At 35.5% G+C, this 25,132-nt stretch overlaps 2 protein-coding genes across 9 annotated transcripts; both read right to left on the reverse strand.

Moving 5' to 3' along the window:
• Nucleotides 1-23: 23 nt before the first annotated feature.
• LOC114942606 (ubiquitin-conjugating enzyme E2 Q1) lies at nucleotides 24-7,561 on the reverse strand. 5 transcript variants are annotated; one of them, XR_003821834.2, is made up of 7 exons: nucleotides 7,171-7,561; nucleotides 5,717-6,064; nucleotides 5,473-5,632; nucleotides 5,198-5,349; nucleotides 4,778-5,075; nucleotides 4,605-4,697; nucleotides 24-715 (listed from the first exon to the last, which is right to left on the reverse strand). XR_003821834.2 is itself a non-coding variant. In XM_029318010.2 (6 exons), the coding sequence occupies exons 1-6, from the start codon at nucleotides 7,330-7,332 to the stop codon at nucleotides 4,666-4,668; spliced, it is 1,152 nt and encodes a 383-aa protein (XP_029173843.1). In that variant the 5' UTR covers nucleotides 7,333-7,561; the 3' UTR covers nucleotides 24-4,665. The 5 variants fall into 5 exon arrangements, 3 of the variants coding, with proteins under 3 accessions (XP_029173843.1, XP_085346438.1, XP_085346439.1); XR_003821833.2 differs by having other exon boundaries at nucleotides 4,543-4,697; XM_029318010.2 differs by having other exon boundaries at nucleotides 24-4,697.
• Nucleotides 7,562-8,666: 1,105 nt separating this feature from the next.
• Nucleotides 8,667-24,842, reverse strand: LOC114942631 (uncharacterized). Of its 4 annotated transcripts, XM_085490320.1 has the most exons (8): nucleotides 20,601-20,665; nucleotides 19,013-19,461; nucleotides 15,558-16,894; nucleotides 15,210-15,388; nucleotides 13,962-13,988; nucleotides 12,388-12,624; nucleotides 11,885-12,142; nucleotides 8,667-11,799 (listed from the first exon to the last, which is right to left on the reverse strand). In XM_085490320.1, the coding sequence occupies exons 2-8, from the start codon at nucleotides 19,086-19,088 to the stop codon at nucleotides 11,604-11,606; spliced, it is 2,310 nt and encodes a 769-aa protein (XP_085346446.1). In that variant the 5' UTR covers nucleotides 19,089-19,461; nucleotides 20,601-20,665; the 3' UTR covers nucleotides 8,667-11,603. The 4 variants fall into 4 exon arrangements, with proteins under 4 accessions (XP_085346446.1, XP_085346444.1, XP_029173865.2 ...); XM_085490318.1 differs by lacking the exons at nucleotides 19,013-19,461; nucleotides 20,601-20,665 and adding an exon at nucleotides 24,120-24,842; XM_029318032.2 differs by lacking the exon at nucleotides 20,601-20,665 and having other exon boundaries at nucleotides 18,283-19,080.
• Between the last annotated feature and the right edge of the window lie 290 nt (nucleotides 24,843-25,132).

A 25,132-nucleotide genomic window follows, 5' to 3' on the forward strand; every position in this document is an offset into this window, starting at 1 on the left:
GAGATAAAGAAAAGAAAGAAAAAGAAAAAATATAATGATATATTAGAATTATAGAGAAATTTTCACTCAAATCATAATGGTACGATATACAAGTGGAGCAGATTTAAGATACGTAGAGTAATCTTAAGATTATAGAGATATTGACAATGAGACGACCCGACCGATTAACAAAAATTAATCGATCTTTCTCGATTGACCGATGAGTTAATTACGCAAATAGGTACGCGGACAGAGTAGAGACATAAGTTAACTTATGGGTTTAGACTGGACGAACATCGTCCACGTCGAGAAGGTACAATAAGAACGCCATATGTACGAGAGAGAAAAGAAAAAAAGCGCATTTCGTAAAAGCTACGATAGAACCTAACAAAAAAATGTGAAGAATTTCAATTTCTCTCTCGACGTGCACGACACACGCTGCTTCGATCCGAAAGTCTATACCCTCGTCAGAAAATGTTACAATATGAGAGTTAAGTTATACCATATACTTAACATGATACACAAAGTCAGTTTATATCCCGAGTATCAAATGGATACGATCAAAAAATACCACGGTTCAGGCGAAACGTAGATTATTACTTCTCGTGCTATCTTGATTAGAATGCGGAACCAGGTACACGTGGATGTTAATGATTTCCATATCATGCTTGTATCATACTTTATATATCAGGCTTCGGTCACCTTATTTATGTTCCGCGTGAACCGGGTGCTCTCCCTTTAAACAAAAAGAAACAATTCGTCAATTACATCAATCGATCATTGATATTTACTTAATGCATAATAAACAAATATATATCCACATTAATAACAATGTGGAAAGTAGAACAAATCAGTTGGAAGAGACTTTAGAGACGATTATTTTTGCCACAAATACATTTCGGAAAATCAGATATATATATATATAATATATATATATATATAATATATATATTTTAATATTTTATAATATATTATAATATATATTTTTATGTAAATTATATAAATTATGTAAGTAATGTATATAATTATATATAAATTATATATATATACATATATCAATCTTCCCAATTGGCACTAATGCCTTGATACGAAAATCTTAAGAATCAATTTCATATATGTTCCACATTCACAAATATATATATATGTATATATAAAGTTCCATTCAATCCCATACAATGCGGACAAATTGCTCGAGTGCCTTTTATTCTTATGCTCTTACGAATCGAAGTCCCGCGCGTGAAAGACACATTTTATAAATATAACGTGGAAGAAAAAGAACGTTCAAGTTCTACTTTTATCAGTCTTTAAATAGAAAGATCACTTCGAATATTAACGAAAATTTATCAACTATATCACTGCGCATAATCTAAAAATTTGAGAAATGCATTTCATTCAGTGTGTGATATCCGGCTAAAATTCAAACTTCCACTTGTGGTTTTTTCTTCTTTTTTTCTTTTTTAGGCGCATATTTTCTTTTTTTCTTTTTTCATCAGAATGTTCAGTCTGGAACGAATCCCGAGACACGTTGCGCAGAATTATTTTTACTTCTTATCTTATTACGCACCTCTCACCCGTTAAATCGTATATGTATATAGTATCTCGTTTATCGTAAATGTAATTAATTAATTTAAACTAATCGCATGTAGCATCGATCTTACGTCGAGGCTCTGAAATTTCTGAAATTGTTTTACGAATGTCAGCGAAAGTCGAATGTTATTAGACATAAACGAAGAGAGGATCTTAACGATATTTGTAGCAAAAATATACATTGTCACATTGCTCCCCGCGATTATACACGACGTTACATTAGACGAAGAAAAAAAGAGAGAAAGGAAAGAAACTTAACGACGATAAAGAGAGTTTTGGCAAAGAAACATAACGTTTAACGACGTCGAACAATCAATCAGTAACTCGGTGTGTCAAAATGGGCACGGCTGTACAAATAGTGGTTTGCCCGTGTTGACAGCGAGTTCGATGGATCGCACCTTATACTTAAGAATTAATCTATTATTTATAATGACGATACTGTGCGCGCGCTCTCATATGATCTGCTCACAAATGAAATTTAAATTGAACCACAAACGCAAACTAGTGAATCCCCCTCTTTACCACGCTACACGATTCTGTTATATCAATAATCATGTGTACTGATTACATTGTACATGCGTTATTGCCAATAACATATGTACTGCTCCATCTCCATACGATTAATAGGCATTCTCATATGTCCCATTCATCCTAATGAAAGTAAACAAACGCGGTAAATTACTAAAGAGACACATAACTCTAACAAATTATTATCATTATTATCAAAGTATGTGATATTCGAAATAAAAATCCCTGAAATATAATAGTGTACTCGTTACGATCGATATTTACAACAAAAGTTATAGATTTTTTTTATTCTTACTGGAAATATAGCATAATTGCTCACAATTATGAAAATATGATGGTTGTGCAGAGAGATTACGTATTTGAAATTACGTAGGAAGATGAAGCATGAAGAGGAACAGAATGCATGTGTATGTACATATGTGTATGTATGTATGTACGTATATATATGCATGTATATGAATCCAGGACATTTTGTATGTATGTATGTACGAAACAAATTGTATGCTCAAAAATTATAATACAAATCTAAAGAATATTAGAAGGCAATTACCAATTAATGATTGTAATTTTTCACAATTTTAGTGACTTCACTTCGATGCCGTATGCAAAAATGCATTTAACAATAACAAATTTAATACGATTTTTATGAAAACGGACATTCGATCATTTTTCACGTAATAATTTATAGCAAAAATTAAATTCACGAAAGTTACAAACATTCACATTACTCCTATTAATTCTAATGGACAAATTTGCTTTAGAAATGAATATGTAATACCTTTGACTATTTACTGCATTAGGCAAATGATAATTGATTATTACCATAATGCATAAAATTGTCCAAGGTTTTCTATTACGACTGTTACTAGATACTAATGTTTGTACAAAACCGACAAATTTTCAAAAACAAATTTGTACATAAGAATTAATCCTCTTGCAAATAATATGTAGTTCGTACATCTCTTATTAAAAAATTGTAGCTTGCATATATATATATATATATATATATATATATATATATATATATAAAATATATATATGTAAATACAATGTATCATTGTTTTTATATATTCATGCGAATTGAGTTGCATTGAATACAAAAGATAATAAAAAATGAAATTTACGGGATTTAGATGAAACACACAATCAAAACCTTTAAGCTTCTATTGCATTTATGTCTTCTGATAAAAAGACCCTAAAGAGTACTTATATTATTATATACATCTATACAACTTTTAAACTCTTATATTCACATATTACAATGAAGGGATATATATATATATATATATATATGTGTGTGTGTATATATTTATATGTTATAAAAAGTTATAAGTCACATTCCGCGATAATATTGTAGAAAGAAAACACTAACGCAAAATCTTGCAATATTTACTATTTAATAAAAAAAAATGTATTTCTATTAGCATCTATATATTAGATATCTGCCTCATTCTTACTTTCTATGCAAAAGATAAATATTTATATTAATTATACTGTGCTGTATATAATATATAAGATTCTACATTTTACCTAAGCTATTAATGCTACAAAATATGCTATATTTGCCGAATGTAAAAAAATATCATTTCTCGTGTCAAAAATCTGACTTGATTAATGTGGATAAAATTAGTTGTACGAAACACATTTAATTGCAAAGTTTAAAGTTTACAGAAACTTTTGTCATTTCTGTGATTGTACTCTCTAGAGCCTCCTAATGAAAAGCTACACTTATACTCTATACATTTAGTCATTTTATTTCCAAATAGTTTGCCGAGAAATGCTTTGGTTGTGTGTTTGCATAATTTAGATATAATTTAGATATAATTTATGGAATATTTGATAAAAAATCTCAAAGATGAGAAAAAGAAACAGTATCCGTTTTCCTTGGAGATGCATTTTTACTACCATTATTTTTACTTGCTTACGGCGTACATTAACAAAATAAAAAAAAGAAAAAAAAAGAAAAAAGTATATCTATAGTTATATCAATCTAATTGCACAGGAAATAATCATTGTTTCATAAGAAATAAAGAGAACGATGTTTACAAAATGATAAAACGCTAAAAGAAACACATAAAAATCTCCAGTATTACATTAATTTAAAATGCTAATCACACATAATCTCCTCCCGTTAAAAAGACAGGAAGCACGATTGCGCCAACACAATTTTCAAAAAATTTATCCTGTTTCGCACGTACAACATATGTATCTTCAAGGAGTAACTAAGTTTACTATATAGTAATTACTATATAGTATAATATAATTGGGATTCTCTCGAAATATAAGAATCACAATTTCAAATAAAATGATACCTTATATTCATTGATACAATTCGCGACCTAACAGCTAGTGACCGAAAATATATGGATACGCAACCAAAGTGTATACGGCAGCTTTTTTAGCCATCAAAGGAATTATACGATAGATTAATTCAGTATCTTAAGTTACCTAGTTACTGTTGTGTTTGTGTATCAAATCATTATCATAACAATTACTTGTTGGGCACACACCGAATTAAAGTCTCAGTTGTAAGCATGTGTCATATTTTCGGTACTTTGTAATCGCTGTTCATTAGCCATCCTCTTTCGGGGGTGTGAACCAACCTTTCACAGAACAGAAAACAATTACTCCATATGCAATATATGAAAATCAAATGTAGCAAGAAAAATTAGTAAATTCTTACCATTTTTTTCATGTATTTGTACAAGAGATTTGAATGACTGTTGGGCACGTGCCAAACTATATTGGCCTTGTCCACTACACACTTTTCCAGCACCACCTGATCCTTGGAACTGTATACGTGCTTTTCCCTTGACTAATGTTGCTGAAATCTGCATTATAACAGCTTCAACCGTATATGCCGAACTCCATCCCTGTTTTGTGAGAAGTTCCATACAAATAGCACCTCCCACAAGAACGTATCCACCAGAAATGATAGGATGTACAACTCTTACAAATGGAGGTTCAAATGGGTAGGTTTCCTGTGAAAAAAAAATTATAATATATTTAACATAGTTGAAAGATTTAAAGTTGCTCCAAAAATTATATACTCTCTAACATATACAAGTTTAAGCTTATTGTCATAAGCTTTATAAAAAAATACCTTAAAAAGCATGTTGAGAAGAATACTGTCTTTGCCTTCTTTCTCTTTCAAAAGAATGAGATCGCTATGAAGTGGCGAATCAGGATCTACACACATCAACCTGATATTCCATTCATATAAACTGTCATTTACTAGTTCTATGCTATACATTCCTGGAAAAAAGTGGAAAAATGTTTATATAAATACATATGTTCAATAGGCATAACACTTATAAAACTTTGTTTAATTATGTGTGTATTTACATAAAATTCTCCCAAAATCTTAAAAAATTATACCTTTCTTAAAGCTGTCACTTCGATATATATCACGTAGTTCCTTCATGAGTCTGTCAGTAGCTTGCACACTCCCACAAACAGATCCTTTTAAATAGTCTTGTCTTTGATTCTGTCTCAACCTTTCCAATGTTGCAAGATGTTCCAAATCCATTTCTTCGCTCTGTACCATTAAATAAGAGATTAAGATCGTAACAACAGTAATAATTTTGTATTAGACCAGTGTCACAAGCTTATCTTTCTTTACCTTACTCTTAGCGTTAGCATCTCCTTCATCCATATCCAAATGTAAGTCTTCTTCAGTCTCACTTTCTTCGTCCTCGTCGATATCATCTATATCTTCGGCGTCCATCCTTTGCGCCACAGCTTCGTTTGGCCCTCCTAAACGTAAGGGATCCAAAGCAGTTCTGAGTCTTTCGACATCTGGCGGTTCTGGTAACGAATGTAATCTGCATAATTCTTTTAAGAGAATTCCAACTTGATTGATTACATGGTTGTCGCGGCCCGTTGTATTACTTAAAATTTGTACAGCGTTTGTAACACTAGTCTCCTCGGATTCAGCAAACCAGACTGGTGGTGTCGAAGGATAAGTTTCCTGCATAAACATTGTTGATAATTAGTACAGCTCAATATATTAATAATATCTATATATAATATATTAAACAGAATTGATAATATATTATATAGACTTCAGAATACATTAAATATATATTAAATGTACGTTAAATATATTAAGTACATTAAAAATTAAATTGTATAAAAATAAAAAAAATATAATATACTGTTTTACACACATATTCACGCAAGTGCGCACGCATACGGCCATTTAAAATACACATACACACAAAGAAATTTCCACACACCGACCTCTACCGTATAATGAGTAAATGATGCACGAAAGATGCTGAAATATCTGCACGAGTAATCATAAGGAAGGACAATATACAAAATTACAAAAGGATTGCGCTCGATTGCAATATTCGTCGTGCTGACATCGCGCACACATACATATACATACACACACACACACACACGTACAAGTCGCTCTTGCGTAGCAAGAAAAAATCAAACTCTCGTTGCTATTCCCTGCCTCGTGATTAAATTGCATTCGACATATGCGGGATCGATGAAATGCGAAACATCGTATATACGACGCGAGATTTGAAAATGAATCTCCTTTGTCTGTCCTCTCCCTCTCTTTCACCCTTCGTCATCCTTTCTCTTTCTTTCTTTCTCTCTCTTTCTCCTTCGCCTGACGTCGTGTCAAAACAATTTTGATAAGACCGAAAAAACGATAGCTACTGTTTCTTTCCGCGAAGAAGGCGTCCTGTTACCCACCAACGTCAACCTTCATCCGCGAGTTCTCAGAGACCCTAAAGAAGTACAATGTTTAGAAAAGAAAATCGATCGCAGCAGCGTCGAAATGATCCAAGCAATCACGTGAGAAAGAAGGAAAGAGGAAAATAATAAAAAGCGCCCCATCTTCATCCGCGAATCTCTCCAAGTTCACTCGCATCCCCGAGGAGTATCATACCCTGACGAGGGTCCTTCCTTTGTCCAGATCCGTCCGGAGCAGACGCATCAAGCGTGTGTCTACTCGGACGAAATGAACGCACGCACTCACGCAACGAAGAGCCTAATGATCGTCGAAAGCGCACGCACACGTACACACACAGAGACACGTATATGAGTTACACTTACTGTGATATTGGCGTGTATTTCGTACTTCTTCCCATTTTTACCGACGAATCTGCAGCTGAGCTCGTCGACGCTCGCAGACATTATCTGAAACCTCTCATGGCTCTTAGGGAAGACGGATTCGAGCGTTTTGATTTCCTGCTTGAGGGTGTTCAGACAAGCCATTTGCGGGGGGAGGAGGGGGGGAATTGAACGGCGTTCGACGGTGCGGAGTGCCTGTGTACGGGTGTCCGGAAAAATTCTGCGGCACGCGGGTCTTTTTATTTTATTTTATTTTTTTTCTTTTTTTTTTACTCTCGCCCGAAACGGAAATAAATCGGACGAAAACGCGCCCGACGTGAGTGCGAACGACACACGGCGAGTCTGATGACTACCCGACAAAATGGCGACTGCGACTGAGGCGCGCTTCGGCCAGTCTCGTGCGGGCTCGTTCAACTCCGCCGCCGGTCGCGCCATCGCGCCGCCGTTCGCCGAAACGTTCGCGCGGTAGGCACGTACTTCCGGTCGCGGGCGAGTGTCGCGTATAATCGTTTCCAATCCGATGAGATCTCGCTTTCTTTGAATAAACGTCTAACAGTTACTGACAACACTCGACGTAAATAATTTACTTAAATAATTTCGTATACGATTAGTGAGTGAATTGAATGCGTGAATTCCTTTGGACGAGTCGAAATAACACTGGAAATATGGAGGGAAAAAACGTGAGACGTAAAGGTAAGAGATATGTGGAAGTAAGAAACCTATATTTCTTGATCAAAATGTTGAGAATAAAATATGAAAAAATATATAAAATATTTAAAAAAACATATAAAAAAGATAAAAATAGAAAATAAAATGCGAGGAACGTGATACTTCCGGTCGCCAGAAGTCGCATAGCAGGAGTCGACGAACAACCGATTCAAATAACGAGATTTCTTTTTTAAATAAACGTGTGTATTAGTCGTTAACAACGTTCTCTCAATATAAATAATATAGTTCAATAATTTCGTATACGTTAGTGAATTGAATTCCTTTCGACGAGTCAGCAGAGATGGAAGAAAAAAACGTCGGAGATATAAAGGTAAGAGATAGAAATAAAAAACGTACCTTTCTTGATCAAAACTTCGAGAGTAAAATATAAAAAAAATGAAAATAGAAAATAAAATGCGAAAAATGTACTGTCTGTCAAAACATCGTTTTATGTGTACTTCCGGTTGTGAGTGCTCCGGAAATCACACGGCAGATCGACGAGTAACTGATTTAAACATTTTTTTTTAAACATCACTACCCTAATTTTTATTCACAACGCTCTACATAATATAATCAAATAATTTCATATGCATTATTAAATTGTATTGAATTTCTTTCGAAAAGTTAAAATAAAAAAACGTAGGAGAGATAAATAAGGTAAGATAAAAATAAAAAAAGCATATCTTTCCTTAATCAATTCTCGAGAATAAAATATAAAAAAAGTAAAAATAAAAGATGAAGTATAAGGAGCGCGTAAGAAAACTCGTTGATTTGATTGTATCATGAATTTATTTGAAATATCTAGTATAGCTCTATTTCTCTTATGTTCTATATGTACAAACGATAGCGTAATAAAGTATAATACATATTATTTTAACAGATGTTAACAAAGAAAGATGCTAATCTAATATATTAAAAATAATTATATTATTCTAAACGCGGGGACATGGATTCATCTCTTGTGATTTTTTCCTTTTTATCTTTTAAGAAAGAATATGCAATGCATACAACATAGTTATGTAAAATAAAATAAAATTGGTACGTGTGTTCTTGTTAAAATAATTCAAGAAACTCTACAAACATTTCTTGCTGCACTAAAGAATTAATTACGATGTATAAAATCAACATGTACTATTCTTTGCTAAATATGTACATGCAGTCCTAATCTCCTTCTGCAAAACATAGTATTGTTTGATAATCGCATCAAATTTACTCACATCTGTAAAAAAATGAGGTAAAAGATATAAAAATCTATATATGTGGTATTTTTGATAATTATAAATCTCGTGTTGTATGTACATATAATATCAAATAATACCAAACTAAATATAAAGTTATGTAACAAAATTAAATGAGATATTTTATCGCTGAAATGTTTTTTATTTAAATAATAACTGAATTGCGTTTTTGTCATCATTTAAATTTTTCTTCTACAATCTTTCGAATAGCTTATAACGATAGACGATACTGGGAGATCCAGAATGAATCTCAATAGCAATAATAAGATCTTTCAAAAATTATAATGCAACAAAAATATTACAAATAATGAAATATATTTATATTACGAGAGGATTATACGAACAATTTCTGCTTTGTGTAGAAGATTCACGTTCGACGTGAATCAGTCGTTATAATTATCTCTTTATATACACTTGTGTTTTTGCCATGTACATCTTTTTTAGAGCTTTCTTAATGCTAAAGTTAGTGAGTGATGAAAGTATATATAGCCAGTCGATAATAACTATTTAAATCTCTGTCCCACATCGAGAAGAGATAAAATAGCATCTTATACACGTTGTCCCGAAACATAGGGCACTATTGAATCCTGCATTCTATCATTATAAGTGAAAATAAACCGACAATTATCGAAGACTCATTTAATAATGTGTGCATTGAAAATGTTATAAAATAATTTAAATTAAACAAAATTCGATTCGTAACGCATTATATCGATCAAGATGGAAGACTATTTCAATGTGTTTTTGAAAATGTGTTATTTAATAGATCTTTTCATCGCTTGAATGTCAATTGCATTTCCCTTCACAATTACGCTCTACATACGTTTTTAATAGCCTTCTATATACATTATCTGGACATTTTCAAATGCATAAATAAACGTATATGTGAAATGGGTTAAGCGTGAAGCGGTCACAACTGAATCTGGAATTAACTTTGAGAGTGCAATTGCATCGGTCTTTACTCAATATGCCATATTGTCTAAAATCTTGATCGGATAAGATTCGTCATTACATTTTCGATGCACGTGATACATTTGACGTGAATAAATATTGTTTCTCTTTCTATCTCTCGCAAAATTTATATATATATATATTTTTTTTTATATTTCTATATTTTAATCACATGTGACAAATTTCACGCTAACCCCCATCATGGGATATTTATCTTTAACAAATGTTGAGTATAGGTACAAAAATGTAAGTATAACTGGGTAACAAATTTCAAACAACTCGCCGTATTAAATTGTCTTAAAGCAAAAGTTTACAATATGAATGTAAAGATGCAGCAGCAATATTTTGATAGAGGGAGAGACACTATATTTTAAATATAAATATTAAAATAGTAGAAACAAAAAATTTGTCAATTTTACTTTTGAACTTTAATTTTGTGAACATGTCAGTTTTTATACATTAGTTATCTTTCATAAGTTCACGAGATATTGCTTACTGCAATCTTTTCACATTAAGTAGGCATTTGTTGTTTCGCTTTATCATTTCATTTGATACATCACACTCTCCTGTATACAGTGTATTTGTTAAACAATTGAAACGAAAAGAATTGTTCGATATTATATACCGTAACACTTTTTTATTAAACAAAATTTTATGAAAATGGTATAAAAACTCACAATGAACGAATGGATTAACATTTTTAAATTAGCTTGCAGCTAGTTATCGGAATACGTACTAGTAATAGCTAGGAACTTGAAGAAGCATTACTTCCATTTTTCGCTTTTTATTGATATACATTTAATATGCAAAATAGGTTATTCATTTTGAATAACTCCATAGTCATGTCCATCTTAACAGCATTTTCTTTCTCCGAATTTCTATTTTTAAACACAGAACTTTTATATATAAGTAAACACAAAATATTGACATGTAACAAGAACACTATGAAAAATGAAGAGTCTAAAAGATTATTTTTTTCAGTGTTTCAAAGAGGTAGAAATAAAATAATGTGTATATCATATATTGCACGCGCACATTTATATGCATGTGTATTTATATGTATACATATTTGTGTATATGTATATGGAATGATGGGAGATAATTTGAAAATAAGAATGCTCTTTCTCTCTTAACTCTTTTATCCTGCAGCAATGTAGTAATTTCTCCCATTATAGCAGGTGTTGAATAAAATGAAATAAAATAAAAAAAAGCAGATTTTAATCGTCAATTATAATCTTCTAAATTTACATGTTTCAGTTTTATTTACAGTCATATTCTTTTCGGTAAATACACTTTGGAGAAAGAAATAGCTCTGTGGTGTCACTGTACATAAACTTGTATATATCGTCGGTCGTGTGTACTTTGTTGCGTATCACACACGAGATATGATTAGTTAAATATCTCGCGTGCGTCTCACAACGATGTTACGCACGCAAATCGACGCATTATTATTTATCGGCTTATTTAAAACGCCGAATGGTAGTAATCGTAAGTAGGCCAGTAAGGCTGTAGCCAATCCTAGCTGGTACGTTGGCGCTTTTTGGCAGGGTGCTCTTCAGACGAATGAGCCGGGGAAGGCATAACCATATCTCCTCTATTAAACATATATTTGAATTGTGGCATGTATTTCATTACACTTCTAACTTGGATTAAAGGTAGTTCTTCAGTTAGCGAAGAACATTTGCCTGCTTTCATTAACATCTCCATTTGTAGACTGTAAAGTAAATAAGTTTATTGATATAAAGTAAATAGTTTATTTTATATGCGTGAGAACATTTCATAGAATATATTTAGCTTACCTATTTCCTTGATATAAGTCTATATGTAGAACATCTGTCAGGACTTGTCTACAATTTTCAATGTTGCAGGTAGGAAAAAAGTTTTTAATAAAGTCAGGAAGTGTTATTAACAATTCACTGTAGATGTAAGGTTTGAAGTTGATGCAGGGTACCATTTTTTCTTCAACCAATGCTTTCTGTATTTGGTAAGGTTGTACATGGCAAGTTGACATATGTGTTTCTGATATCGGTATTAATGGTTTTCTCCCTCGAGTATCCCTAAAAAATTACTTACGATATGATAATGTGTTAATCCAATTGAGCGCAACAAAATATTGCAACAAAAATGTCCTGTTTATTAACCATAAGTCTGCTTATTCAATTCCTCTAAAATAATGATAAACTCTAATATATACTATACATAAACTTTAATACATAATATATACTATAAACATAATATAAACTCTAATATATACATACATATGATATATAAACTTTAATGATATATAAACTTTAATACATACCTGGAACTGCTACTGCTACCGCTGCTACCGTTGACTGGTATTAGGGGAGGTGGATACTTCATATGAGATGTGTTATGTACAGATGGTGTATGTCTTGATTGATGTAATAAAGTCGATGCTGATGTAGGTACTGGCATCAAAGCTTGGACTTGTTCGCTCAAGCCAAGCATCTGTGGATATGTACTTGTGACTGCATTAGATACACCTAATGTAGGTGTTGCATATGTAGTGGTCACCCTGAAATAGAAAATTACATTATTTTTGACTATTTTGTAGACTAATTTTTATTATTTTCATTTTATTGCTATTTATTTATTCTATTGTTATAGTCTTTAGCCTCTTTAGCAATGCATAATAATGAAAATAAATGCATAATTTTTTATGTTGTTTTATCTTTTCTATTCATTTAAAGCAAAGTGCTCAATACATCACAGCATTAGGAACAATATAAAACCTGTATATACACATGATAGGAATAATAATATATAAAATTTGTATATACAAGTGATAATTATGCGTGATTAAATTACATAATTACATGACATTTGTGCTTAGATATGTTACAACACATTTAAACAAGAATAATTAAATTTATAAACATACTTTTTTTGTGTACTCTCAAATTATGAAAAATTTCAAAATATTATTAGAATCAATTTATACAAAAGCAATTTATGTAGTATATAAATATATTTATTAATTTTACAAACAAATTTATGATAGTGCTGTCAACACTCGATTATTTCAGGTAAATTGACCAGGCAATTTTGGAAAATTATAAAATAATGTATAATATATATTGGAATATATATATAATATTATAAATTAATAATATATAATATTATAAAATTAATAATATAAATTAAAGTTTAATAACATGTAGTGATATTATTTCTCATAAAATTATCGATTGAAATATAACACTACTGTTTTGCTTACTTTATGGATAATATAATTTATTATCTACACTATATATAAAAAAATATAGTATAGATATTAAATTATATTATCCATAAAGTAAGCAAAAAAGGCCAATAAAATTGTATGGAAACTTGTTTAATCTTTGAAAACTCAATTGAAAACTCAATATTAGAAATTTGATCACTAAATCATTTTAAATAAGCAGCAAACGTCTTGGTCTGATTACTTGCATATTTGGATGCTAAGATTATTCGTATTGACAGCACTATGATACAAGACTATGATAAACATTGTAAATACCGTTGTAAGCGTTGTAATAAAAATATGTGTATCACATAAGTATATGCATCAAGTAACCGAGAAAGTTTGCGCAGCTTTCTGCTCCTCCATCATGAAAACTGCACAAATTTTATCTCAATTACCTGACAATCTTTAATAAATATATTAATATATTAATATATAAAAAGCAGAAATTTTACAATTGAGTAAATGTATTTATCACGCAAATAACCTTTAAAGACAGTCATATAGATTAATTATAAGTATTAATTTTAATTTTATCTCTAAAATGAATCAACTTGATATAAACTTGCATGCTATTTTATTCCTTATGATAATCTATACGACTATAAGTATATTTTACAAGGACTCACCAGTCATCCTTCCCATAGGTGGGATAACTATATAAAAAAAAAAAAATACATTGTATGTACAAATGCAGAAAGCTATAGTGCAGATACTCTACATATAATAAATAATTATACTTTATATATAAAATCATTTTCAAGCTAGAATAAACATATATATGGCAGTAATGAAAGATCGATATTTCATGCTTAAATGTGCTGTATACAAAAAAGTGAAAATTATCTTTTTCATAAATTCATAAATTTTTTCATAAATTTTTTTATAAATTTATATATTTTAATATATTAATTTATTGGATTAGGAAAATTGGAGGAAAGGGATACTCTCTTATTCTCTTCTCTAAAACAAAAACTTATTTTTTGCAGTATATTTGTAACTAATATTTTTATACTCAAAAAACGAGAGATTTAAGTGATTAAAATTTAAATAATATAACGCACATTACAGTGTGAAATAGGTGCAATTATTTTTATAAGATATAGTATATACAATCATACTACTGTGCTAATTGATTCCATATATCGTAAGCAAGCATATACTCTGTAGGTGAAAATACTATATAGTTGCCATAAAAATAGCCAAAGAAATCTGTATTAACTTAACACATAATTTTTAATGAATAAAATTTTCAATATAGCAAATGTGATAATATTTCATTTATAGTTGTTTCAAAGTATCTATTAAAAGGCTTGTAAAAAAATTGTCCGAGAATACTCTGATTTTTCAAATATTTTTTATTCAAAATTCCAGATGAAAATTACAAAACTTTTAAATGCTAATTAAACTTATTTACTGTCTGCATTGTTTAACGTTTTCTACTCATATAATCAAGAGAGAAAAATGCAGAGCCATTTAAATTTCAAATATGATAAATGATCTTCATAAACATTTTTTATTTAAATAATACCTTCATGTTTTATAAAAAATTACGATTAAGATTATACATTATACATTAAAAATTTTGATGTTGTATTTTTTTACTTGTAAACAACTAAAAATGAGGTAGCATTTTTTCTACTAAAAAATTTAATTAAAGATGAAGGTGCCAAGGTTCGATAGGTAGAAAACTAGGAAAAAAATAAAGACAAATTTTGAAATTAATTAAAGCTTCGTGAACTTGATACATATAGACATACACATACATATGCACATATAGATACATACGTATGTATAATGTATGTATATATGTGAGTATATATGTATATATATGTAATAAGTAAGATCATCACTTTTATATAACTATTAATGCTTACCCAAGATTTGGTTGATTGGAGTGAACAGTTGCTCGTACGAGAGGTGGTGGTGGTTGGGCTTGAGCAACTGGAGCTTGCATAGTTGTAGTCGGATATACAGGATATTGAGTCGTTGTCCCGCTGCTGCCTGTTCTACTTCTCGATTGTTGAGGATAGCTTTTAGAGGCAGCTGACATTTGCTGAAAATTAAAGACTGTGCATTTGATGCAATCTAACTATGCGAAAATTTAACACTAAAGGGTAAATAGAGATGTGGCGTGTAAAGAATACGGCACTGAAATTAAATGAAAAAAAAAATTAAACAATTTGCTATTATACGATTGAAATACGCTTAGGAGATTAGCTTACATTCTGCATATTCAGAGTACGTATGAGGGAACTAGCTTGAGAACTGAGCGCCGGTTGATAGGTAGGTTGACCGCCGACGAGGCCCGACCAGCCGTTAACTTGCACGTTATTCAACATAGGTTGCGATACTATGTTCGATCTACCGGCGGGAATTCCCGATGGAGAAGAATGGGCAGGATGTGTCGTCACTACAGGCCTGGACTGGCCTAGTCGTGCCATCTGCGGCGCCGTACTCACGACAGTACCCCGTGGCATTATATTAGGCATCGGTGTGGCACGCGTGTTTAAAGGCGGTACAATTTTATTTGCACTTTGCACAGATGCAGGCTTGGTCGCAGGCGGTGTGGGTGGCTGTTTCGTCCATCCACCGCCGCTACCGTTGCCATTGCTGTTGACCAATAACTGCGAGTCCATCACCTTGGTCGGCCAATAGTCCTCGAAGCCGGTACCCGGTGGAAAGTAACTCTTAATATCACTCAAACTGATCACCGAACACGTTTCACTGGCGAACAATTCGTTACGTATACCCTGTACCTTGCAACAGAACTTCAAGTACGATAGATCCCAGCCCTCGAGCTTTTCCGCCTTCAGCTTAAGGTTCTCCGTCTCGCCCTCGAAATAAAATAACGGCACGTACTGCAGACCGTCCTTTACAGTGTAAGGTACCACAGACTCTTTGTTTATTCGTATGAAACCGCATTTATCCGCCTTGCGTCCGCTCGTTACATTCGGATTGCTACCCGCTGTCAATTTCGTGTAACACACATCGAGAAACGTATAAAACTCCTTGGCGTCCGAGAGACGAACCACTAAATCCTTGCACGTGAACGTGTCCCTCCCGAATTGATTCTCACAGTGCTTAGTGTTAATATCATTGAATAATTTGCTTTCAGCCTCCGTGATATAATAACTCCTTATACACGTGCAGCTGTAGATGTCCGCGTGAAGATAACTCAGGTACTTGTTGAGAAGCTTAGATTCTAGGATGCGTACGGCGCAATACTTTTCGCCGGACCGAAATATATAAGGTATGTGACACTCGTCGAAGCTTGTCCAGCCGAATCGTCCTCTCTGACTGTCGTCGTCGGGCGCTGGTGCTTTAATCTCCATAACCGGCGACGGTTTCGGACAGGCTCCATCGGTCGGCCGTTTGTTCAGATATCCAAGAATACTGGGAAGATTAGGCTGCTGCGGTACCAGGCATTGCGGCCTTTGTTGTTGTTGCACCGCCGGCATGTTTAACATTTTCGTCTTGTTCGCTTCCACCATTTTGGCAGCCAATTCACGGATCTCCGCTTCATCTGGACGTTCTTGTTTGACAACTACTTTATCGAAACCTGAAAACGAAACACACATTAGAATCTTGTCTTTGGATTTAATGATGTTTAATTCTTAAAGTTAATTATACATGCTGCATCAAGAAGATATGATTTATCTATACTGAGACTGATGATGAGATGTTTACGCTGCACGGAATAAAATATTTATACAATGTGTATAGAAAGCTTGCGATTTTTATTATATCATGAAAGTCAAGTAACTGATTACGAGAGAAAGCATCACTAAAAATTTTGCTGATATATGTATATATAGCCATCTTCAACATTGTCTGTTGCCTCTATGATGAATTACGCAAAAAATGTATATCTTTATATATCTTTATACCCGAATAAATCTTATTTTCTCGATCGCTTTACAAACTTAATTATCTTCCGAAAGTATTTACGTTATATATCATGTGTGTGTGTGTGTGTATACACATATGTATGTGTGTGTATCCTTAGAAATACGTTCGATAAAGCGATTTTTTTTTATATAGCGATAATCATTGAGCCTTGCCAAATTAATGAACCAATTCTACACAAATGTTCCAACTTTTCACACATATATATATATATATATATATATATATATGTAAACTTAAGATATTTTTAAATCAAATTAGATTTTGATAATGCTAAAATTAAGTTTAAAAAAAAAGAAAAAAACATATTATACAATTTATTTCATTGAATATAAATTTAATGAAATTTTTGCTAGACAACACAATCATTGTACATTAAAAATACAGATAAAAAATTTCTTTAGTTTAAAAGATGGTCGAATTAATCCTCTTTATAAGCTTTGTTCTATTCAAGTCGCGACAATTTTCGCACAGCGTAAATAAAGGAGTAAACAAGTGTCTCGTGTAAAGTCAAGATAGATAAGTATATTATATATAAAATCCAATCGCCGCGCACGTGACGATTCTTAATTAAAGATTCTCAATCGATTTTGCACACTCAAAAGATGGAGAGAGAGAGAAAGAGAGAGAGAGAGATGACACGACGCGTCTCATGATGGCGCATCGCGTCGCGATTATCAAAACATAAACCTCAGCGTAAACAATCTTTAATAGTAATGAGAATCTTATAACTTATACATCAATTTTACAATTTTATCAGAAACTACACGTTCATTCAGACACTTCAATCTGTCATTCGTTCGAGAAATCGGTATACAACAAATTTTCCTCTTTCTCTACATCTATTATACGAGAAGACGCATCAGAGCCTCATTCTACTTCCATCATCGATGTCAAACGCGAGATGTCATTGTCCTATGTTACGGATCTATGAAAGAAAACGTGGAGCAAACGTGACACCGGTCTGAATCCCCGAAGCGAGCTTAAACAAGCCTCGATCGCGATTCAGGCGAGTAGGACATGCACCAAGAAGAGACATACTGAGTGACATTCGCTCAGGTGCCATCCGCGATGGACTGCTTTTCTCGAGCCATATGGCGTCGGTGCTGCTGTCGGCACTCGCGACCGGTATATCCGTGAAGCCGTTCCTCATCCTCGAGACAGTAAGAGAGGATTTCCCTTGATTCAGTCGCAAAATCACATCGCGAGGCGCAGCTGAAGCCGACAGATCCAGCAGAGACACCACCAAGTGCTTCCCCTTTCGTTGAGGTTATAACATGAAGCAGTGGCACGTCCACCTCCTACAGGTACCGCCGACGATATCGCGCGCGATCCATGTTACATGACGGAGAGCAAAATGATGAGAAAGAGGAGGAGGAGGAAGAGGAGAAGGAGGAGGAGGAGAAGAGGACGAGAGAGACCGAGGATGACGTATCAACACGGTGGACGTTCAAGTGTACAATCCACAGGCGAGAAAGTCGTTTCTCTAAACGGTGCTCCCGATTCTCGCAGTTTTCACGCTTTCCCTTGACGGTGAGGACGATGAGGACGACGTTTCACTTTGTGCGCCGATTTACGATTATACCAGGTGGCGCGAAAGATTCTCATCGTCGCCGCACTACACCACCGTCGTCGTCTTCGTCGTCGTCGCCGCCACCGCTGCCACCACCATCACCGTATTCACCACTACCAGCGCGCTCGATATACGGGGTATAGGCAAAACAGGGGAACGGGGTATGTAGACGGTGTCCTTCCTCCGTCGACTACGTACATGCTCCGGGCGTAGCTCCGCGAGCTGCTGGAGGTTCCACGAAGATCACGGCACCCTCGTATGAGGACAACACCATACTTTGTTCGTGCGTTTCCCTGGTCCTTCTCTCTTTTGTGCGAACCCTCGATTTTCAGGCCGTCCGATCGTAGGCCGCGTCGTAACGTCGAGCTGTCCGCCCGCGGCTCCACGGGGACACTAGGCGCATTTCCGTATAGTCTAGTCCGCGTATATACCTCTAGAACCGCGGCTTCTCCCGCGACTCTCTGCGCGGACTGTACCGGGTATTAGGTATATGTGCTCGCCAGTGTCGTCCTCGACGGATTGCATTCGAACCGGCCTCGGCATTCTTGGGATATCCGCGAGCCAGCGCGGAGGATCGGGATCTGTCATGCAACAGTGACAGCTCGTCGTGATGACGCGAACATGTCATTGTCCGCGACGACTGGTGTCTGAAAATGTGTTTTAATTATAATTGGTGTTACAAGTACACTTGGCAGACATCACGATTTGATAAGTATCGTATTTTGAAATCAAGTGATCCGCTGATTCTGCAACGTCCTGTAGACACCCGCGAATTTTTTCATCGGACGTAAAGTGACGTCTAATAACGTCATTCGACGCCAAAATGACGTAGGCTTGCTATTTGGGGTGTCTGATAAAGATAATTCGTCATTCTCGATATGGGTACGATCACCTCAAAGACATCAAGAGAGATATAAAAAAAAGATATATTTTCACATTGCATAGGATAAGGCAGAATCATCAATCTCACGCAAGTCCAATTAATTTTCCCGATTAATACGCAAACTCTGTGTTCCAAGATGACTGATATACATATTAATTCCTCCCCAATAATATTATCAATATATATCTCACCCTAAATAAAGAAATCTTGAATTATAAATAAAACTGAACATTTGATATAATTAACTTCAGCTAATAATATAAGACTGTAAACAATCTCTATATTAGAAAAATGAAATTTAGCCACATTCTATTTCAATCAAACAAATAAAAGAGTCTAATCCTATATATTACATATATCAAATCAATATCACTAGAAATAGTTATTAAATCTAAATTTAAAAAAATAGATTGCTATGTAACTGTTACTATATACTACACTTCATGTGGGAACTTTAGAAGAGTTTTGGGTCCCCCGATATCTCTGAATTTTTTTCTCCTAATAATGCCATATCTATCCATATCTATTTGTGACTCATCTAGCAGTCTACACATTGACTTGAAAATAGTTAATAATCAATCCATTTAAATTGTGTTCAGTTATGCATTTGTCTAGATATATCCTCTAGTTTTATCTCTCCCAGAACGATTTCATAGAAATAATCTTACATTTTTGAATTCAGATATATCAGGAATTTTCGGTTGGTACGATTGAAAGCCAACTTCAGTATGGTTTTTGATCGTCTATACCACTCGCTCGGATAAGCCGCAAGTAGGATTATCCTTAGATGTAGATCCAGATGAGGTGCGATAGCGAGATGCGTGGATAGTTAAACAAATGGCCGCCCATCTCGGATCGCGCTCATCGTGTGACATGGAGCAGTCGCAGGCTCTAGGTACATACCGCTCAAAGAGTAGCCAGGACTGGCGCGTAAGATCGCGCGGACGATGTGACAACGTCGCACGGTCGATATGCTCTTTCAGGCAAAGTGCCAAGATTGGTAAACGCACGCGGGAGTATATAGCCGTTTCAGATACCTAAAACCCTCCTCCCTCTCTTCCCTCTAACACCCCCGCTTGATTCGCCACCCCTCATCGCTCCTGGAACTCAACCCCCTTCCTCCCCCCGTGGGGTTCGCCCCAACAATGGTGGGGGTACCAAGTACAGGAGTAGGAGTATCGAAGTTGCGCAGAACCCAGCCAGACGTTAGCTCCCGTTCGCGCTATTGCGCAGCTCTTTATATACCATATATAAAAGCCGTCGGCCGCCTATGTACTACATATGTATTATACTTATTATTTTAATCATGATTTACGAGCGCGCTGTTGCCGCTTCTCCGCGTTCTCCGGGCACGCCCATTCCCTCTCTTTTTAACCATATATGTATACGAATACATAGAAACGCGCGCGCGGAAAAGCAACGTCGCTTGATCGATACTTGAGAAACTTGCAATAAAAAAAATGACTATCACGAATACGTTTCTTCGATAGCCCGCGAGATCTGTATATACATGTATATGTTAAGGATTTTTTTACGCACATTTTATCTTAGACTCTCTCTCTCTCTCTAAACAGGCTTTCCTCCCAAGTACATATTTCCGAAATTTGTCGCAATATAGATATATACATCTATTATATACCATATATATCCCTATTTATAGAATCCCTTATATAAAAACAATAGTACATCGAAAATGTATAAGCTCTTGGGTCACATGATTAGATTATATCGTATCGCAACGTTGCGGCCTTGATGGTATCTAGTTTTACCGCGCATGACGGTTGGGCCAGTTGTTGTGGCAACACTGGAAAGTCATAGTGATCTATTTATAGTAGCCCTCTAACGCCGCTGTTGCTATGCCAAGCGAAGGCATATTTGGCCCAAGAGTGGGGTGAAAATAGGTGGGGGATGTGGCTAGAGTGAAGGGAGAAAGAAGGACGAAGTGTAGGTGGCGCGAAGAGAACGAGGGGAAGGAAGAGGAGAAATTGCTAAAAAGAACAATATGGCGGCCGGATATATGTATATATTCTGCCCCAATCTATCCGCGTATTCTCTGCTATAACTCGACTTTCTCTCTATCTCTTTGCTTTATATTCGTTTCCTCTCTCCCTCTCTCTCTCGCGCGCGCGATGCTTCTCTATCTCGACATGATAATAGCCTCCTACATTTCCTGCTACTTCGCGAAAGTACGACGAACGCAACGTTACGCAATGCGTAAGGAACTCTAGTATAAGGATAGAACGTTAATAAGACGCATTTCCTCTCCTCCCGGCATATAGAATCAACAACGACGAAGGTCATTTCTTCTGCCCGCCCCTCCCTTCCCCGCTTAAATCCCTCCTCTGGACGACGAAAAATAAAATAGAGCGTAAAAAGAGAGCAACAAAGGAAGGGTCGTCGAAGTCGAAAATCGTCCTTCATACGCAAGCGTAATTCTTTTTCCCTTCTTTTTTTCCTTCTTTTGCGCGACTCGCGCAAAATTGCATATGGCGGCGTTCGCTTGTAGCAGCTGACGAGGTTCGCGCGCGTTATTACGTCGCTCCTATCGTAAGCACGCGCGCAACTCGCGCGAGCTCGGCAAAGTTCGGCAGTCTTCGGCCTCAGCCTGCCTCTTTGTTACATCACCTCCTCGTTCCTTATGTAGTACATAAGGGCGGATACATTATGTATATCGCGGGGCCGCACACATGTCTCTCTTTCTCTCTCTTTTTTTTCTCTCTCTCTCTCTCTCTTTTCCCCTTCTTATTCCAGAACGCCTAATAAATGTAGCTTTCTCTATCTCTCTCCCGACTCTCTCGCTCGCTCGTTGTACATAAGGCGCACATAACGCAGCGCGCGCAGCCCAAGCAAGCCGGTCGCGCGCACTTGTGGCAAGTAAAGCCCCCTGGCTCCAAGTTACACGATGCGCTTTCGCGGAAAGCACACGGGCATCGCGCGCGCGTTTCAACGTATTGCATTATTATTACATACGGTGCGCCGAAGCGATTTAATGGCAAATATACGACGCACAGAAAATTCATACTTTTTGCAATAATAGCGCGGGAAATGTAACGCGAGGTTTTCAGGGAAATTTAAGGGCGCGATGACGTCCCTCGATTTATGCACCGAATATCCAAAATATATTTCGAGACCCTGTGCCGTACCTTTTACACTTTGCCTTAAGCAAATTTATTCTGTGTGTGTGTGTGTGTGTGTATGTGTGTACGTGACGTCATATTAATATAAATGTTGCGCAACTTTGTAATATTGCAACTCGAATATTTCAGAGATTGCACAACATTTGTTAGTTCTGATTACTCGGAGTTTTTTCTCGTGTCCTGGCAATATTTTTAATAACTAGAAATGTAGGAAATTCTTGAATCTACAAAACGAATGGATATCCAAATGAAATTAAATGACGCAAATATTGAAACTTGTTAGTAATCCAACTGACATACTCATCCTGACTGTAATAAATGTGCACAGAAAAACGCGAATTATAATTAATTAAATGAAAAATCGATGTCTTGTTTCCCGAATATAAACTCCTCTTGTGTCTATAATATATGTCATAGGAGTCTCTGATATTTAAAAAATATCTGTCATAAAATTATTTTATAATGATATATTAATCTAATATTTATATTGGCTTTTTCTAAATTAAAATTAATATACATTTAAAGAATATAATCACTAACCAAAAATATTCATTAAGTATATCACTGACAGCCTAATAAGTATTATTTTCATTAATATCAACTTTAGTTTCTGTAATATATAATTCAATAATCTTATATTTAAAAACTGCCTGTCATAAATTATGCAAACAATTCTGACGAGCAAATAGCCACGAATAATGAAAAATCATAAACATTGTCCAACATTTCGACAATGATTATCTGTTTACATTTAATATTTGTATCGGACGCTTCTCTAAAAAATTTATATATATATATAAGAGATAACATCACTAAACATTCATTAAAGCACAGCACATTGCAAATAAAAAAAATATCCCGAATTTTCTTCACACATCCAAGATAACAAGTTATGCTCTCTTATCAACATCATCATCATCATCATCATCATCATCATCATCATCATCAGTGGTGTCCACATTACATTCTAGTTTAATGAAATCATCGAACGACACAGATGACTCTCATATCTCATTACCGGCACGTTTATGCCGGCTCGCGATACAGACAGACGTACACATTCACGAGAGCATGATATTCATGCACGAGAGCACGATCTGTTCCGACGGAGGAATAAAAGAGATAAATAAATCAAGGGTTACCGATCGCCTTCACGGCGGCCCGATGATGTTGCCTACCAGGATCCCGAATACGTCATCGCCATCGCCATATATATATATATATGTATAAGCGCGGCAAGGCAACCTAACCTCTTAAGTTTAGCCGCTAACCTCAAAACCTTTACCTTTCTTGATGTATGCCTCGACGATCTCAACTTCCTCATCGACTCTCTTGTCGCCCATCTTCTTCTCGTTAGGCTGGATGTCTATGCACATAATTCCACGTCGTGGACCTTCCTCGCGACACGGCCACAATGCCGCCGCGCGCCCCTGACATTTACCAAGTTGCCCGACTGCCGGACGCGCGCGAAAATTCGTATACCGCCGCGTCGATGCAACCACCGGAAGGAAGACACTCTCTCCCTCTCGCTCTTGATCGCGATCAAGTCACACGGCGCACTCTCAGAGAGCACTCTCGACGTAAAATGCATTCATCGAGAACTCCTGGTCGCGTTGTTGCACTCGTACATAGACTGAAGGAACAATGATAAGACGTATATATTAGGGGAAGAAGAGAGAGGAAGGGAAGGAAGGGTGGAGGGAGGGAGAGAGAGAGAGAGAATACGCTTGAAACACGTTGAAACAAGCCTAAACAAGCACGTCCAAGTCAACTGAACACGGTCACATTGCGCGTGTAACCGGTATCGCGACACACATACATACACACATATACACACGCGAAAAATATATATATGTATATTGATATATATATATTTTTTTGGCTTCCTTTCGTCGCGTTCCTGCGTTTTCCACTGTTTTACTAAGAAACCGGGACTGGGTTTCAGACACTTTCAGATCAGATTTGAATGTCGTACACGTTGCCAGTTCTTTCTCGTTACTTCCTCTCCTAACCCCGAGCCGCCTAGTCCCCCTTTATCTCCCTTTCCCCCTTTTCCGCCTCGCGCGCGCTCTCTCGCTCTCTCCCCTATCATTCCCCCCGTTCTTCTCCTCCGCCCCTTTCAAAACCTTATGTACTTAACGGTTTGCGACGTTGCCACATCCGGTATATCGTATGACCGCGTGGTGGGGGGAGGAGAATTTCGCGGAAGTGGGGGGTTTGTACATAGGCGCGGACATGGCGGATTGGCTGTAGGGGGGTTTACATGGCGAGCGGAGAGAAGAGGGAGGGGGGAGTACA

This window comes from Nylanderia fulva, unplaced genomic scaffold, assembly GCF_048542155.1.
Source record: "Nylanderia fulva isolate GAGA-0341 unplaced genomic scaffold, ASM4854215v1 Scaffold12, whole genome shotgun sequence".
Classification (NCBI taxonomy): domain Eukaryota; kingdom Metazoa; phylum Arthropoda; class Insecta; order Hymenoptera; family Formicidae; genus Nylanderia; species Nylanderia fulva.